The sequence below is a fragment of the Gymnogyps californianus genome, chromosome 8 (assembly GCF_018139145.2).
Source record: "Gymnogyps californianus isolate 813 chromosome 8, ASM1813914v2, whole genome shotgun sequence".
Lineage (NCBI taxonomy): Eukaryota > Metazoa > Chordata > Aves > Accipitriformes > Cathartidae > Gymnogyps > Gymnogyps californianus.
The window spans coordinates 15139967-15155045 of NC_059478.1; the positions used below are offsets into that span (position 1 = coordinate 15139967).

At 35.0% G+C, this 15079-nt stretch overlaps 1 protein-coding gene across 3 annotated transcripts in view; it reads right to left on the minus strand.

Annotated features, from left to right (window-relative positions):
* The window catches only part of AGL (amylo-alpha-1, 6-glucosidase, 4-alpha-glucanotransferase), a 39425-nt gene that overhangs the window by 3459 nt on the left and 20887 nt on the right, over positions 1-15079 (minus strand). For all 3 annotated transcript variants that reach the window (XM_050900552.1, XM_050900553.1, XM_050900554.1), the window contains exons 21-32: positions 14495-14631; positions 12017-12150; positions 10694-10869; positions 8762-8864; positions 7277-7502; positions 6721-6832; positions 6203-6338; positions 4185-4297; positions 2127-2338; positions 1444-1541; positions 797-884; positions 572-705 (exon numbers count right to left, since the gene is read on the minus strand). In XM_050900552.1, coding sequence (XP_050756509.1) covers positions 572-705; positions 797-884; positions 1444-1541; positions 2127-2338; positions 4185-4297; positions 6203-6338; positions 6721-6832; positions 7277-7502; positions 8762-8864; positions 10694-10869; positions 12017-12150; positions 14495-14631 — 1669 coding nt within the window. The remainder of the gene's footprint in view (positions 1-571; positions 706-796; positions 885-1443; positions 1542-2126; positions 2339-4184; positions 4298-6202; positions 6339-6720; positions 6833-7276; positions 7503-8761; positions 8865-10693; positions 10870-12016; positions 12151-14494; positions 14632-15079) is intronic.

The following is a 15079-nucleotide window of genomic DNA, read 5'->3' on the forward strand; positions in this document are numbered from 1 at the left end:
TAGTGTGGGTTTGGTGGTTTGGTTTTTAAGAGGGAGAACTCAAAATGCAAAGGAACATTCAAGGGCCATAAGCAAGTTCCTCTGCCTTCTTAGAATATCAAGGTTATTAAGATTCTGAAACATTGTCATACTAGTTTCCTCATAACACAAGAAATCCTAACAATATTTTGCATCAGCTTATCTGCCACAACTTTAATCTGTCACTACTAGCCCTTTAACTATTTTGTTTTGCAGGTTGTTTTGAAATATTGTGATTTTTTAAACAACTCATCAACATTTTTTTCTGAAATTCATTTTTTGTATGAAATTAGGTCCTAATTTTTACATAAGGTTTATTTCACCCAGTCTTCACATGGGTAAGTATTAGTAATTCTGCAATCTATAAAAAGCACTAGATCTCAGCTGTACTTGAAATCTGACTTGAGATCTGCAATAGCACGTATAGCAGTGAACTTTATATGTAGAAAACAGATGCTGTTTATATTATAGATCTGTACTTTTACATGTAATTGGATAGTGGATACCACTAGCCTGAATGAATATTTTGAATCTCTGTTAGCTGGTGTCTTACCTTTCAAGGTGAACGTAGTGGCGAGAAAGAACATTCTTAATCATAACTACAGTTTTTGCATATATCTCTGGACCAATCAACTTTGAGAAGTACAATTTGGCACGAAGAAAATATCCTATTGGCCACAGCCATTCCTAAGCAAAGAATGAAAAGAGATTATTATTATAGCGGTCAGTTTGAAAAGGTGACAGCACTTTTTCTAAAATTGAAGAAACTGGCTCTTACAGGTCCTTGGTGATAATTAAAACCTCTGGCAACATTATAGTTGTCATTGTCAAGAGCATTATCATATACTCCACAGTAAACCATATCACTGCAAGAAAGAAAAAAATAAGTTATCCAAACAAAGCCTTAACAAAAATGATACATAAAAATGGAAAGCAGAAGGGAACCAAAAATTTGTCATGGCATTTACATTTAATGATGGTTAAGTTAGGGAGGTCTCCACCACGTTCTGTATTTTACACGACAGTGGAATTCCAAATACAGTTTAAACTAGTAGGAAGATGGTTAAAGTCTTGGAATTACTTGAATTCATAATTTTGCCCTTATGCTTTTACTCAAACTGTAGTGCTGTACACTGTATCATATATAAGTATGTATCAAGACACAAATTCAACATCTTTTATTATACCAAATTTGACTTGCTTACTGTATGGCATCCAAAAATACCTGGTGATTTTCTACATAAATAAAATCAATTGCATGGACTTTTAGAACAGCAAAATAATTGTTCCGGAAGTATTTATTGCAGCCTTATTTCACAGGTATATATGAGGATTTTAACAAAAGAAATACTACCCCCACATGTCAAATAATTTCTACTGTCATGTTTTGTAATTAACACTTATTCTTATCTCTACTGTACTTACTCTGGGTCTAAGGTTTTCATGCCTAATGGACCAAGCAGTTTTTCCTCTGCTATCTGCAGAGCTTTCCAAGCTCTCTCAGGTGTGAACAACTCAGGGGCCTAATAAAATAATAAACATTTTTTTAAAAAAATATTTAAACTCTGCGCATGTATACATGTAACACTGTGTATACAAATGTAGAAGACCACAAAAAGCCCAAGTTTTGTATTACTGAATCAACTTCTGCAACCCACAAGTCAGAGTAACCAAGAAGACAGAAGCTATCCAGTGCTTTTTTAATTTTTATTTTATTTTAAATACACTTGCCAAGTATTATTACTGAAGCTCTTTACAAACCCGATAGAGACAAACAACCCATGCTTTTTAGGTAATCTGATGGGAAAAGCGACCTCCCAGACCTAACCTTAAAAGACATTCTGCATACAGTGAACACTGCAAATTTATCCTAGCTATACACTGGACAGCAGTTTCATTTAGGTAAGTCCTGTCAAGGATGTATTTTTAGGAGGTACTCTATGATGGACCCACATTAAAAGCATAGAAAAGAAAAGCTTTTAAAAAGTCATTCTAAGCAATGTATGTTCCTGATATAACGCCATGCAGATGAACCTTACAATGCAAGCTTAGTTCAATAATAAAGAAAATTTTAAGTGCAATGCTTCCCCCCAATCCCCCTCACTTACCACAACCATTGCTATTGTAAAATTTGGCCTGAGTTGGTAATCACACCATGGACTTGAAGCTCCATAGCTGTCCTTATAAATTCCACGTTTGTGAACGAGATTTGGATGTTTCTCATTAGGATCTGCTGGGTTCTCAGAGACAAAGAACAGCCTTTCAAAGTGTCCTTGAATTTTTCTGTTCCACTCATCATATGTGATAGTCTCCTCCTTTCCTGCAAGATGTTACATCCAAGTTTTATTTTCTGAAAACAGCCACAGTGGTAACACCAGAACTATGCTTATGTCTATTTTCACTGTTTTGCTTATTGAAGTTTTACATAAGATACTCCTAACACAATAAAGGCCATAGTAGCATTGCAAAAAGTATTATCTAGAAGTAGAATCATACTGCAGATCAACTCCAACACACGCACAACTTTTTTACACAACATTTTCTAACTTGCAGTTAGCTAGGAGCAAACAGTATGAGGTACTGTGATCTACAGTAAATATTTAACTGAGTAAGTTTAAAATTTATAATTAAACACTTCATGGTAACATGTCAGCTTTTTTATAGTACTTGGTATACATATTCTTGCTATTTTGGAGACTTCAAAGAGAGTGTCAAAACATTAGGATAATTGTCACTCTTAAAAACTTTCTCTTCCTGAATTCTTAACACTTAACAGGAGCAGACCTAGGATCACCTCTCTCCAGCTGGTGATTCCCCATGTTTAGGCCAATTCTACAGTTCTCAGGAATAGCTCACTGAAACTTCAGGAGACTAGAAAAACATCAGGTTACTAGAAAAACATCAGGTTTTAGTCAGCAGAATTACGCTAGGGGTAACTTCCTGACTGAGATACACATACGTCTTAAATAAGCAATTCTTTTATGAAAGAACCAAAAATAGTAAAGAATTGTACATTAGTTTTACATTAGGTGAGTACAGGAGTATACTGTACATTCTGCATATGTACATTGTATATTCTACAACTGGAGTATAGCAAAAAGGACAATACTACCAAAATTGAAATATGGTATTGCCAGAAGAACAAAAAACCTAGAAACTCTAACACTAAGCCTGTTAAGAAATCAAGGCACAGATCATAAATAAGAATTAAGGCTGGTTTTAAAATAGATTCAGCAGTAGATGAATGAAATTTAAACCCAGTTACATGAGATTAACAACAGTAGGGAGCAACAGTAGGGAGTATACACACATCAAATTGAATCTAAAAAAGTTGCTTGCCATTCTGGAACAAGAGATGAAAACATTATTTCTACATCTATGGATTATAATATTGCTGTGTACTGAATTCTAAATTGTCTGACTCTAGCCATATATTTTAAGAAATCCTGAAGTGACAGGTAAGTTCATGACCTAAGAATCTGTACTGTCTAGGACCGATAGGGGGAAAACAAACAAACAAACAAAACCACTTGCACTCACGTTTTCTAAAATAGAATAAAAGAACCATTAAATTAATTGTTTTCCAATATTATCCTTTACTGAAGAGTAAAAAGGCTTTACACAGCATGTATATTCACTTGGGCCAGGTAAGCTCAAAGTAAAGTAACTTTGTAACCAGAGCAGTATCCCTCTGAAACATAAGGGACATATAAAGATATTTATGTAAATATTCACAAGAAGTGGTTTTCTGTGTTGTGAATATTGAAAAAAAAAAAAAAAAAGAAAAAAGCGCAGCGTCTCTTGTCATTTTACTTAGCATTCTTGTAATGAATGATGTATATCATCATAATACATAATAATCCTATCGCTTATATCCATTTTGAGAAATGGTATTTAGGCTCCAAAATTCCTTTGTAATCCACACCTTAATAGATGGAATAAAATATCTGAAATATTGACAAGACAATATCAATTCTTAATAAATTTTTGTAGTAACAAAAAATTTTAATCATACAAGATACTTTCTCAAGTTTTTCCTCTTTTACCCCTAAACCTTCTTGAGTAGTTTGATAATCACCCCTGATGTTATACGGCCACGATTTCATTGTTTTAGTTATTTTTATACTCATAATTGCAATACAATTATGAGATGTGCCTGTTTTTACCATGTCTTTTTACAGTGACTCCACGGAATGGAAACACATTTTTCCCAGATAAATCCAGCAACCAGCGAACAGCCGACTTGCACAGGCCAACAATTTCCACAGCAGAGCCATCTCTAAAATAATAATGACAAAAAAAAGCCCAAGAATTAATTTAAGAAGGCTAAAGTTCAATAAGTAACCAAAAAAAAAAGTAATCTGTATCTTATTTAGCCACTTAATTTTTCCCTGCTCTCCTACTATTCCCCTATTTCTCCTATAGCAGCATCCCAAAGTTCTACAGTACTGCAGTGTTTTGTGAATAACAGCTCCATCATCATCACTACTGTCATGATTTTCTAAACTTCAGTCATACCTCTCTCACCCATATTCTCTTGAAAATGAAGAGTCCTTAGACATCCAGTCTCTCCTTACAAGGCAGCTACTCCATCCCTTTGAGTTTTAGCTGCCCTTCTCTGTACCACCCTTTATTATGTCCTTCTTGAGACCAGCACTACACATAATACTCAAGATACAAGTGCATCTTGCAGGTGCAAGGTTTCACAAAGAGGCAGAATGATGCCTTCTGTCTTGTTTTAAAAACCTTTACTGATGACACCCAGTATTATTATTTTTTATTAGCTTTTTTTGGCTGCTGTTGTACACTAAGATATGATTTCAGAAAGCTACCAGTGACTCAGATTTCCTTCCGGTGTTGTAGCTCAGTTCTGACAGCATTGTGTACGCATGGTTTAGACGATTTTTCCCCTAGATGCATATCTTCACTTTATCTATGCTAAAGCTTATCTGCCACTTTTAGGCACACTCAGTTTTATAGGGTACTTTTGACTTTCATCAAGGGCCAAGAATAATAGAAGAGAACATTAGCATAAGCAGACTGTGTCAATTTAATTTTATTTAGATCAGTAGGATTCTACCTCATGAAGAAACAATAAAGGAAAGGGTGGAAAACAGGTGAGGTTTTCTATCAGATAACAGTCAGGGAAAGAGCTTGATTGTAAACTGGCTAACAGATACTTTTTTTCTGTACAATAGAATAATTTAAAGTGGTGTTCTCATACCTAGCTAATTTGCACAGATTAAAGATAATTGTATACCAGTAATTAAGAACATGAAAAAAAGATCAGCCCCAAACAACTTGGTCCTCTGATGTTAAAACTGTGTTCAATACAGAGGTTCTCATCTGCACATACAGTTTGGTACCTTAGGTAGTATTTCTACCATAACAGATCACTCAAGTCAAAAGTGAAGCATTAAAATAAGCACTAAATGCACTTCTTGGACTTGTTTCTTTTTTCAGGTGACATTCAGATAATCACCATATGCATAAATTTCATATTATATCATATCGAGTTTTACTGCCTGCTTGATGTAAAGTTTTTCTCCAGCATCACCGATTTAGCCTCTCTAGGGCAGGTACCTCAACCTCTCTTGGTTCCCAATTAAAATGCCTGACTTGTCAAGTAAGATAATGTTTTCCTTCAGTTCTCACCCACAGATGGCAATCTATTTGAAACTGATGCTGTACTAAACTCAAGTAAGGATGCCTGCAGCAGTTTGCTAGCGCATAGTAAAGAGCTTATTTTTAAAATATTTATTCTCAACTTTAAAAACTTAGATGTTGTAGATATTTTTGAATTCTAAATAAGAAGTATTCAAACAACACAACAATTATCAATAGATATCTCCTACAAGAAGTCTAAATAACAAAGTACTGCTAGTACTACAAGTATACAGTTTTTTCCTAAATTACATTTTACTACTTGAATTGAAAAGTCAGCTCTTTGCAGGAGCTAAGACCATGCCAGAAGCTGAGGGCTTCACCTGCTAAGAACACACCTTTTTTCTTCAAATGAGCACAAAGAAAAACATTACCGTTAACATTTTAGTACGCAGAAACATTTAGAACATTTGAGAGATCACCTCTTAGATGTGTTAATAGCAGACATAGTAGTTCTGCAGAAGAATTTCAGTTAAAAAAAAAAGTTTAAAAATCCCCCTCAAAAGCCTGGATTTTGTACCTTGGAGTAGCTGGAATTCCTCTGTTGCGAGCTCTGTCGCTCTCTCCCATTTTATCCATCCAAGTGCCACAATTGAAGCGGTTCCCTCCAAAGACAAAGCCAGTTTCACGGTCAACACCCGCAGTTACATTAAAACCTGCCAAGCAAGAATATCACATGTGAAGTCTGTATTTTAAACAGAACAAAACCCCATCTGCTCCCCCCAGCCCAAACCTCCTAAATAAAAAAAAAAAAAAAAAAAGCTCCAAACAAGAGATCTGAGGTGGGTTTCTGAAGGCAACTGTACTTGAAGTGAACTTTTATTTAAAGATAACTTGTACCACAACATATAAACAGTTGCTGATAATAAACAATCAATTAGGCACTTTTTAAACATTAAATGTATTTAAAGTAATATAGTTTTAGTTGCATTAAACATAATCAATTTTTAAAAAATATACTCAATAGCTAGAGAAAAAGAAGTATAAAATACAAGCTTCATCTTTTGAATTGCATAGCAAGTGTTCTATATATGTTACCTTCATCTCTCATGTTTTGGTCTATCTGTGGACCAGCATTCCTTTCTCGGAAATTTATGCCTTCCATGTGTCGTTGCATTGCTTCCTGTATTACTTCATAAAGTGGCTGATCCTAGATTGATTGCATGTTTGCATGATATGTGAAAGGCAAGATGAAAAATGAGTAGAAAGGCTCTACCTAGTGTGCAAATAGTAGCAATTCCTAGCCTCTAGTTTATGATACTTCAAAAGAAAAGCATCTAACATTTTCAATAGCATCTTTGTCAATGGCAATACATTGTATACAATTTTTAATATAAACATTTTTTCAAGACAAAAAGCAAAGAAAAAATTTAGAAGCTGATGGAAATTTTTTCTCCAACCCCAACCCCCTGCACCTGTCTAATCATGTGATGCAGATGTAGTGAGAAGTGCCTAAAATATGAAATTCTTGTGCTATAATCAAATTTCACCATAAACAACAGATAGCGACAGGTTCTTGTAGCGAGAAAAATTACATCCTTTCATTAAAAAATGTATAGTTGTGTTAAATACTTAAATCAGAAGTGATCTTTACCATAGTGCCTGCAGGCTGAGGAGAAGAGTCATCTCTTGGGTACATCCTAGAAACAGGACACTTGAGAATGTCTAATCCATTTGGAACAATTTTACAGTAGTCCTGGATACACTGAAGCCACCACCATACAGCATCACGACAGTTGTATCTGGCATGTGTCCCCTGGCCAAGCAGATTGGGAATGAGTCCATGTCTTAAAGTCCCACCAAACGCTAAAATGATGTTTCTAGAACAAAAGAAAAACACAGTCTTGATTAAGTTACTTTCAAGGCCATTATTGGACCAAGTATTAAGTACAAAGCATACAAGTTTACCTTAATAGCAAGGTAAGTCAAGGAGACAAACAGGATCTTAAAGACAGATGCCAAAAGTTTGCTGCTGAAAGCTAGATTACTTCACTTAGCATGAACTTCTTTTGCAATAAAAAGTTACCTATTCCCTACAAATTCCGCAACATGAATATATTTAAATCAGTTTGTACAAAACATACAACATCTGCTAATATGGAAAAGCTAGTTTGCTTTTTCATAGGTAGTGATGTAGAGCCTAAATCCAAATCCCACTGAAGTCACAGGGAAGGTTTTTATTGACGTTGTTTACGATTACCCTGGTATCCATTCTGATGGGTGGAGTGGAATGGGGATGGAGGGCAGGAGTTGATGGGAATTTCCTATTAAAATACAGAGAGGTGACAGCAACTGAGGTTATGAGAAGTTTCATTTGAGAACCGTTGCGCATACCTTGCAGAAAACATGGATTCCAACTAGCTTTAAAAGGGAATATAAATGTACTAGTAGACTGCAGATCTTACTGCATGAGAAAGGTAATAGTTGGCCAAATGTACAACAGCATAAACACACGCTAATTTAAAACAACTAATTTTTATGTTTGTATCATGTGGTGAGCTCCACCCAAGTTAAAAGATTAATGGAAATATCAAATCAATAGATCTGGCTTACATCTGGCTCATTTGTCAGGTTAAACACTTACAAACAGATTCAGATTGTAACAATTCACAATTAGCTGATTTCTAGTATTAACAGACACATACTAGCAGTTACCAAAAAAAAAAAAAAAATCACGACAAACATGCAATCATACCTTTCTGATTAAAATAGTATTCTCTTGCTACTTCAAATTTTTAAATAAGTAATTTTGAAATTATTGCTCAGTAACAATGATGCAAGTACATGTGAAACACAATCACTTTGTTTAACGACAAGCAGTAGTGTTACAGGGGTTAAAACTACCTTATCTATACAGAACATCAGCTTCATATCAGTGCTAAGAAAGCAAAAGAGAATTATTTAAGTAGTATTTTTAATTCCACTTAGAGAGAACTCCCAAATCTGTCTAAGGCCACTGAAGTTTTATACTGCACATCAAGTGTTTCTAACAGCTTGTGTGTCATCTCAGGTTTTGAGAGCATGCCTTTTTCCTAACTACCTGCAAAACCAATACGAACTAAGAATAAGTCAGTCTCACCTTGCTTCTAGATAGCGCCCGGTAACTAACATTAGACCTCTAAGTGCAATAAAGGTATCTCTTCCCCAAGAGCGAAAAATTCCAGAAGAAAAGTGAGGTAAACCTAAAAAGAAATGTCATTGTTCATCTCATTTATTGATATGGCAGACATCTCCAAGCACACGTTACGTACAAAATAACCAGAAGTAAAAATATATTCACATTTATAATTTTCCTAGATTAAGATATTTAAAGTAAAATCTTCTAGACCAAGTTCTTGATAACATGAAATGAAATAAAACCTCATTTTAGAACAGTATCTTCTAGAATTTCAAGATCACACAACAGAATTTCTCATATCAGTAAGTCACATTTAAATTTTTATTAAATCACTTTGTAACTTAACCAAGTGCCATCCTCTAATTAAAAGAAGCAGAAAGAAAACTAACAAACAAAAAGCCAGAACTATGACAAGATTTATAACGCTTTGTTGGCAAGAGTTTATGTATGAGAGCTGTGCCATCTCAGTAGCATAAAGGGGATAAGACTGGAGAGCTATGAATTTCTTCAGCCCAAAATTGTTCTCAGCCACTATAAAAGGAATCTTGCTTCTCTTTTCCAGCAGCTTCTAGAACTACATCTTACTGCAGACATTATAACATGTAACTTTAAGAATGATTCTGACTGATAAAGCATAACAATTACAACAGTAAGGTCCATCTTTGTCTTTTCTTCCATTTATTAACTTTTTCAATCTATCAAACAAAAAATTCCACATGGTAAAGTTTCAAAACAGCAGTCTCTTGTGCATGCTTGATAGAACAACATTTTAACTTCTATCACTTACTTTTCCAAAGTATTAGCTAATACTCAAATATGGCCTCCACATCTCTGCAATTTTATGCTATATGGCAACAGCACTTGAGAACGATAATCCATATACCAGATAAAAATCTCAGACACAACTACCAGTGAATACGTGAAGGGAATATTTAAAACCAAACCCTTCAGTATAATTAATCTTTACAACCAATTTAAGGGAACATTGTGCCTCTGTGCTTCTAGGTAACACTAAAGTAGCCAAATGGAATGTTACCAAAAACCAGAAACTAAAAGCAGTAAAATTCCATGACAGAAAGATAGACGGCAAAAAGAAGAAGAAAATAAACACCCCAGTGAGACAGATGCCATAGAATCTGTGGATGTTAAAAGTTTCTATGGTTTCAGAAAAGGAATGGGCCAACTCAGAACAAAAATAAATTCATTCTAAGCCACTAAACACAGAAGATAATACTTTTGACATAGCAAAGTGCCCAATTAGAAGACTGCCAGATGCTGGCAACATTCGGAGGTATAAACACTATTTGCTGACTGCTTTTATGCTCTTTCCTTCTGGAGACGGTTTCAGATCAGGTGTTCTTCCGGTCTGCTAATGGTTCTTTCTTTTTCTGAGAACTTGTAAACAACAAATTCACCCTTGTACTCCATTACAATTCCGTTCTTAAATTCATGTTTAAAAAAGATAAACTAAAACCTATTACGCTAAGTATATTTATCTCAAGCAAGTCTTCTGGAAAGAAAGAGCATATACTTGTGGACCTCCATATATGAGAAAAGTGGATACAGCTAAAAATGTCTCTAAATAAAGTGTTTATAAGCTCCTCCTCCCACCCCCCACGAGCAGTAACAAAATGCTTATCCCCAAGGAGCACTGCTAGACAAAACTCCCATATTTTTAATATGGGCAAATCTTTGTCTTAAACAGAAGTTAAAACACAGGGGAAAAGTGAGGAAAACTGCTACCTACATTTTATACATGGTTGCTGACATATGGATCCCAAGCACAATGGAGACAATTTTAATATAGTTACTAAAAACAGGTTAACTATTTTGGAAGACTTTTTTTTTTTTTTTTTTTTTTTTTTTTTTTTTTAAAATGTTGTCCTCACTTACCAGCTGCCAAGGAAACACAACACTGTTCTTTCTCATTTGTAATCTCATTCAGCCTATAGGGAACATCATGTAAGGAAGGAGACAGATCTGGCAGACAAGAATATTTTCCTATCCCACACATCTGGACTGAACCCAAGGAAAGATGTTTAACAAATGTTGATCCATTCTGCACAAAGCTGTAATTCAACATAATTAAATTAAAATAACTTTATATTCAGCAGTATCAGTCTATAAAATGCACCCTTTTTCATTTACAGAAGACTATTGTAAGTATTATGCATAACAAACATAAACAATGAGTTAGTATTAGTATTTTGCATTAACTAATTTTGTACTTAAGATTTAATTTGTAAATTACTTTTTTCCCCAAAATGAGTGCCCAATGTTAGCCTTAAATTTTAATTTATTAATGCCAATGGGAGTGTTTATGTCAAATACTTCTAGGGAAAAGGGTAAAAAAAAAAGAAATTAGTCTGATTTACTTGATGCCTACATACAGACCTAAGACCTTGAAAATATGATAAAACGTATTTTACTATGAACAAAAGTTTCTGTCAAACCTAGTCAGTATTATTAAAGATTGCCACATTTTTATATACTCATATATATAAAAAATTGTAAATCAATAAATCAGTTAACATATTGTCTAAAATAATGCAACCTGCATTCCTGACTAGTTCATCTCCAAGCATTTTTTCATAAAATATACTACTTTCCACATGATTTCACAGCCTTACCAAATTCTATTCCTATTTTAACATCTGTATTTTTACAAAACAATACTGATTTGTTCAGAATGTTCATAGCTAGAATAAAGCCTCCATTAAATCAATCTCCCTTCCCTTTCCAAGGAACAAAGGAGAAGCAGACACTGCAGATTAAACAGTTATTTGAAGAACTAAGCAAAGTGCTCAGATAATGAAGGATATTTAGCAGTGTTAGAAAAGAAATGTTGAACAAAGCATCAGCATCAATTACCATCTGGTATTTTCTCTTTTCCCTGAACTTTAAGGAATCATTGCAGTTGTACTAAAGTTATAGCAAAAAAAGTTTCTGAAGCCAGGCAAAGAAATGCTGGCTTAAGCTTTCTTCCTCCTACTGCACAATGCCAACAGTAGTTATAAATTCAAACCCTGGATAGACATCTGAACTCTCAACCTTCCAAACCACCACCGTCAGAAGATGGATTTGATATTCACTACCAATTTTACCCTTCTACATTGGACGACTATGAAAATATTCAAACTACATTCTCCAGCAGATAAAATTTAAAAGGTGCAAATATATACAGATACCTCTATAGCCCTGACATGCCAAGCATACCTAGACATCTGATGCCATCCCACATCCAGAAGCGTTGTGTATGCACCCACTAATATGGCATCAAAGTAACATGGGATGAGGTAACGTGGAATTCTCTTTAGGTAGACAAACATGGCGCTCAACCATTTACCAACCTATTAAAATACAATATAATTAGAACTTGATAACGTTAGGGTTCAAAAACCAGGGCTTTCAGGATCCATCTAGTTAAAGTATGTGTCTGTCGTGGTTTAACCCTAGCCAGGAACTCAGCACCACGCAGCCGCTTCCCCCTTCCCCCTCCCAGTGGGGTGAGGAGGAAGAAAGAGGGGAAAAAAAAAAAAGTAAAACTCGTGGGTTGAGATAAGAACAGTTTAATAACTAAAGTAAAATATAATACTAACAATAGTAATAATGAAATACAATAATAGTAATGAAAAGGAATATAACAAAAAGGAGGGGGAGGAAGGGAAAAAAACCAACCAAACAACAACAAAAGAAAAAAGAAAACCACCAGTGATGCACAATGCACAATGCAATTGCTCACCACTCATTGACCGATGCCCAGTTAGTTCCTGAGCCGCGATCCCCCCTCCCAGTTAACTCCCCCCAGTTTATATACTGGGCATGATGTCATATAGTATGGAATAGCTCTTTGGCCAGTTTGGGTCAGCTGTCTTGATGGTGTCCCCTCCCAGCTTTTTGTGCCCCTCCAGCCTTCTTGCTGGCTGGGCAGGAGAAGCTGAAAAATCCTTGACTTAGTATAAACACTACTTAGCAACAACTGAAAACATCAGTGTGTTATCAACATTCTTTTCCTACTAAATCCAAAACACAGCACTATACCAGCTACTAGGAAGAAAGTTAACTCTGTCCTAGCCGAAACCAGGACAGTGTCACACTTTGTACATTTATTACACCCAAGTTATGCTTGACCACCACAAAGATGAGGCCATCTTCAGTTATTAATAACAGCACTAATGCATGCAACCATTCACGTCTAAATAGTTGTCCATGCTAGGTATTTGTGGTAGAATTGCTGTACCCTCCCGCTCCAAAATTTCAGCTGAGAGATGAACTCTAAGAAAAGTAGTAGGGAAAAATCTGTACTATATCTGTACTATGACATAAATGGGCAAGAACACCAACTACAGAAAGAGATTATATTTTGCTAGTCTTGTAGGAAAAAAAAATTATCACAAAAAGTTATTAAAACTAAAGGAAAGCTGCAACTCAAAAGGCATCACTATGACCCAAATATGGGAAGGAGGTTTCTCATTGCTTAAAAAGACAGGACTGAAGAGATGAAGCTTGAGACTAGGGATAGAAAAATTATCAGAAGGCTAAATTATGTATGGCCACCAGTGAAAGTGGCTGCAGAGCTGGGTCTAGGACTCAGGATTCTGGAGCTTCACCATCCTTGTGTCACGCAAAATGTTTGACACCTGGGAAGTATTTCTCCTCTCTCCTTCTAGTACTGTTAAAGAACATCATGACAACCTACTAGAAAGTCACTAAAGATTTAAACCTTGCAGATGAAGACTGCGCAGATGAAGAAAGTATGTGTCAATATATTACATGATGACGCCATACTTTTAACCTGGAAATTATGAAGGGAAAGTTACTTATGTAAACAGTGAAATTGTAAAGTTTAGTTTCATGTGACTTCAGTATAGCTATAGTTACTTTATATTTTCTGCAAAACAGAATGAGACACTACAAATTAAGAATTAAAAAAAAAAATACACAGAAAAAATAAGCAATAGTCTTTGAAGAGCAGTAACTCTGGCAAGTATCAGACTAACTTCCTTTCTAGAAAAGCTCCGTCTGAGGTCAGATTCAGCATTTGCTTCAGTACAACATTAGACTGCTTTATCCATTCTGCTTTATATCACTACACTTGACTTCAGGAACAAAATGAAGTAAGAATGCTAAAGCCTTTATTATATTCATTATGTAAGTTATCCAAATCAGGTCTTCATCTTGTGAAATGAATAAAGCAATTGCTGTTCAGAAAAATAAAATATGACAAAGAAAGAAAAGGACTGTATTGTAATACAGCTATACAGGTAATTTGAACCTCAGTAATTCCTATCCTCTCAGTTCTTGACTTGCAATCTTACTATAACTGTATCGTAATCATGTACGCCTTAGTAGTATTTAGGCCCTCTTTTGAAAGTACTTAAAAAAAAAAAAAAGGTTACTTCATTTTTATTTGAGGAAAAGTAATAAACAGGGAAGGACCCCTGCAGGCCTTTATGTAAGAGCTAACAACCCCTCCATGCCCTACATATTTTTCACTTCCCTTTTGCAGTCCATTCTTAAATAGGATTGAGGAGGGGGAAGAACACCACATTAACAGTTTAATCTCCTGAAAGAAATTGCCTAGACAAGAAAGATGTTATAGACAGACTGAATTTAAAAATATACCAGTAATTGAAAAGGAAACAAACTAGTAATTTAAAACCCCAAAGTCACCAAATAAGTATTTTTACTCACTTCTGCACAGGCTCCTGCACGTGAAATCAGACGATTACTGACATAATCAATCATCCAGTCTCCAGATCTTAAATTATCACAAAATGGATGACCCAAATCATTCTTTGGTCTAATGTCTGCCATCACTGACATTAACCCTGAAGATACAAACCCAACTCTGTATTAAAAGACACACCATTATCACAAACAGCAAGTACAATTCTGGATGAAAATGTACACAGCCACAGATGCTTTAACTGGATTTAACTGTATTACCTCTCTTGATCTGCAGAATGAGTTAGGATACAACTCAATTTTAGTTTCCTCAGCATACCTCCTAGACAGTTATGAAAATCATTGTGTGTGAGTAACTAGCATGATGGAATTCATACATTTGATAAATTATCAACACTCCTCAGTAATCTAGTAATGCCTAGGGTTTAATTAATGTGACTCTTCACTGGAGGTATATGTATTTTCTTTTTATTTTAAAAGCAAGGACATTGGTGTTAAAACACCTATTGAAACTTAATTTTGCAGCCCAGAGTATCAAGAGAGAGGGGTTTTTAGTATGTGATTTCCCGGGTACAACACTGATTAGTAGCA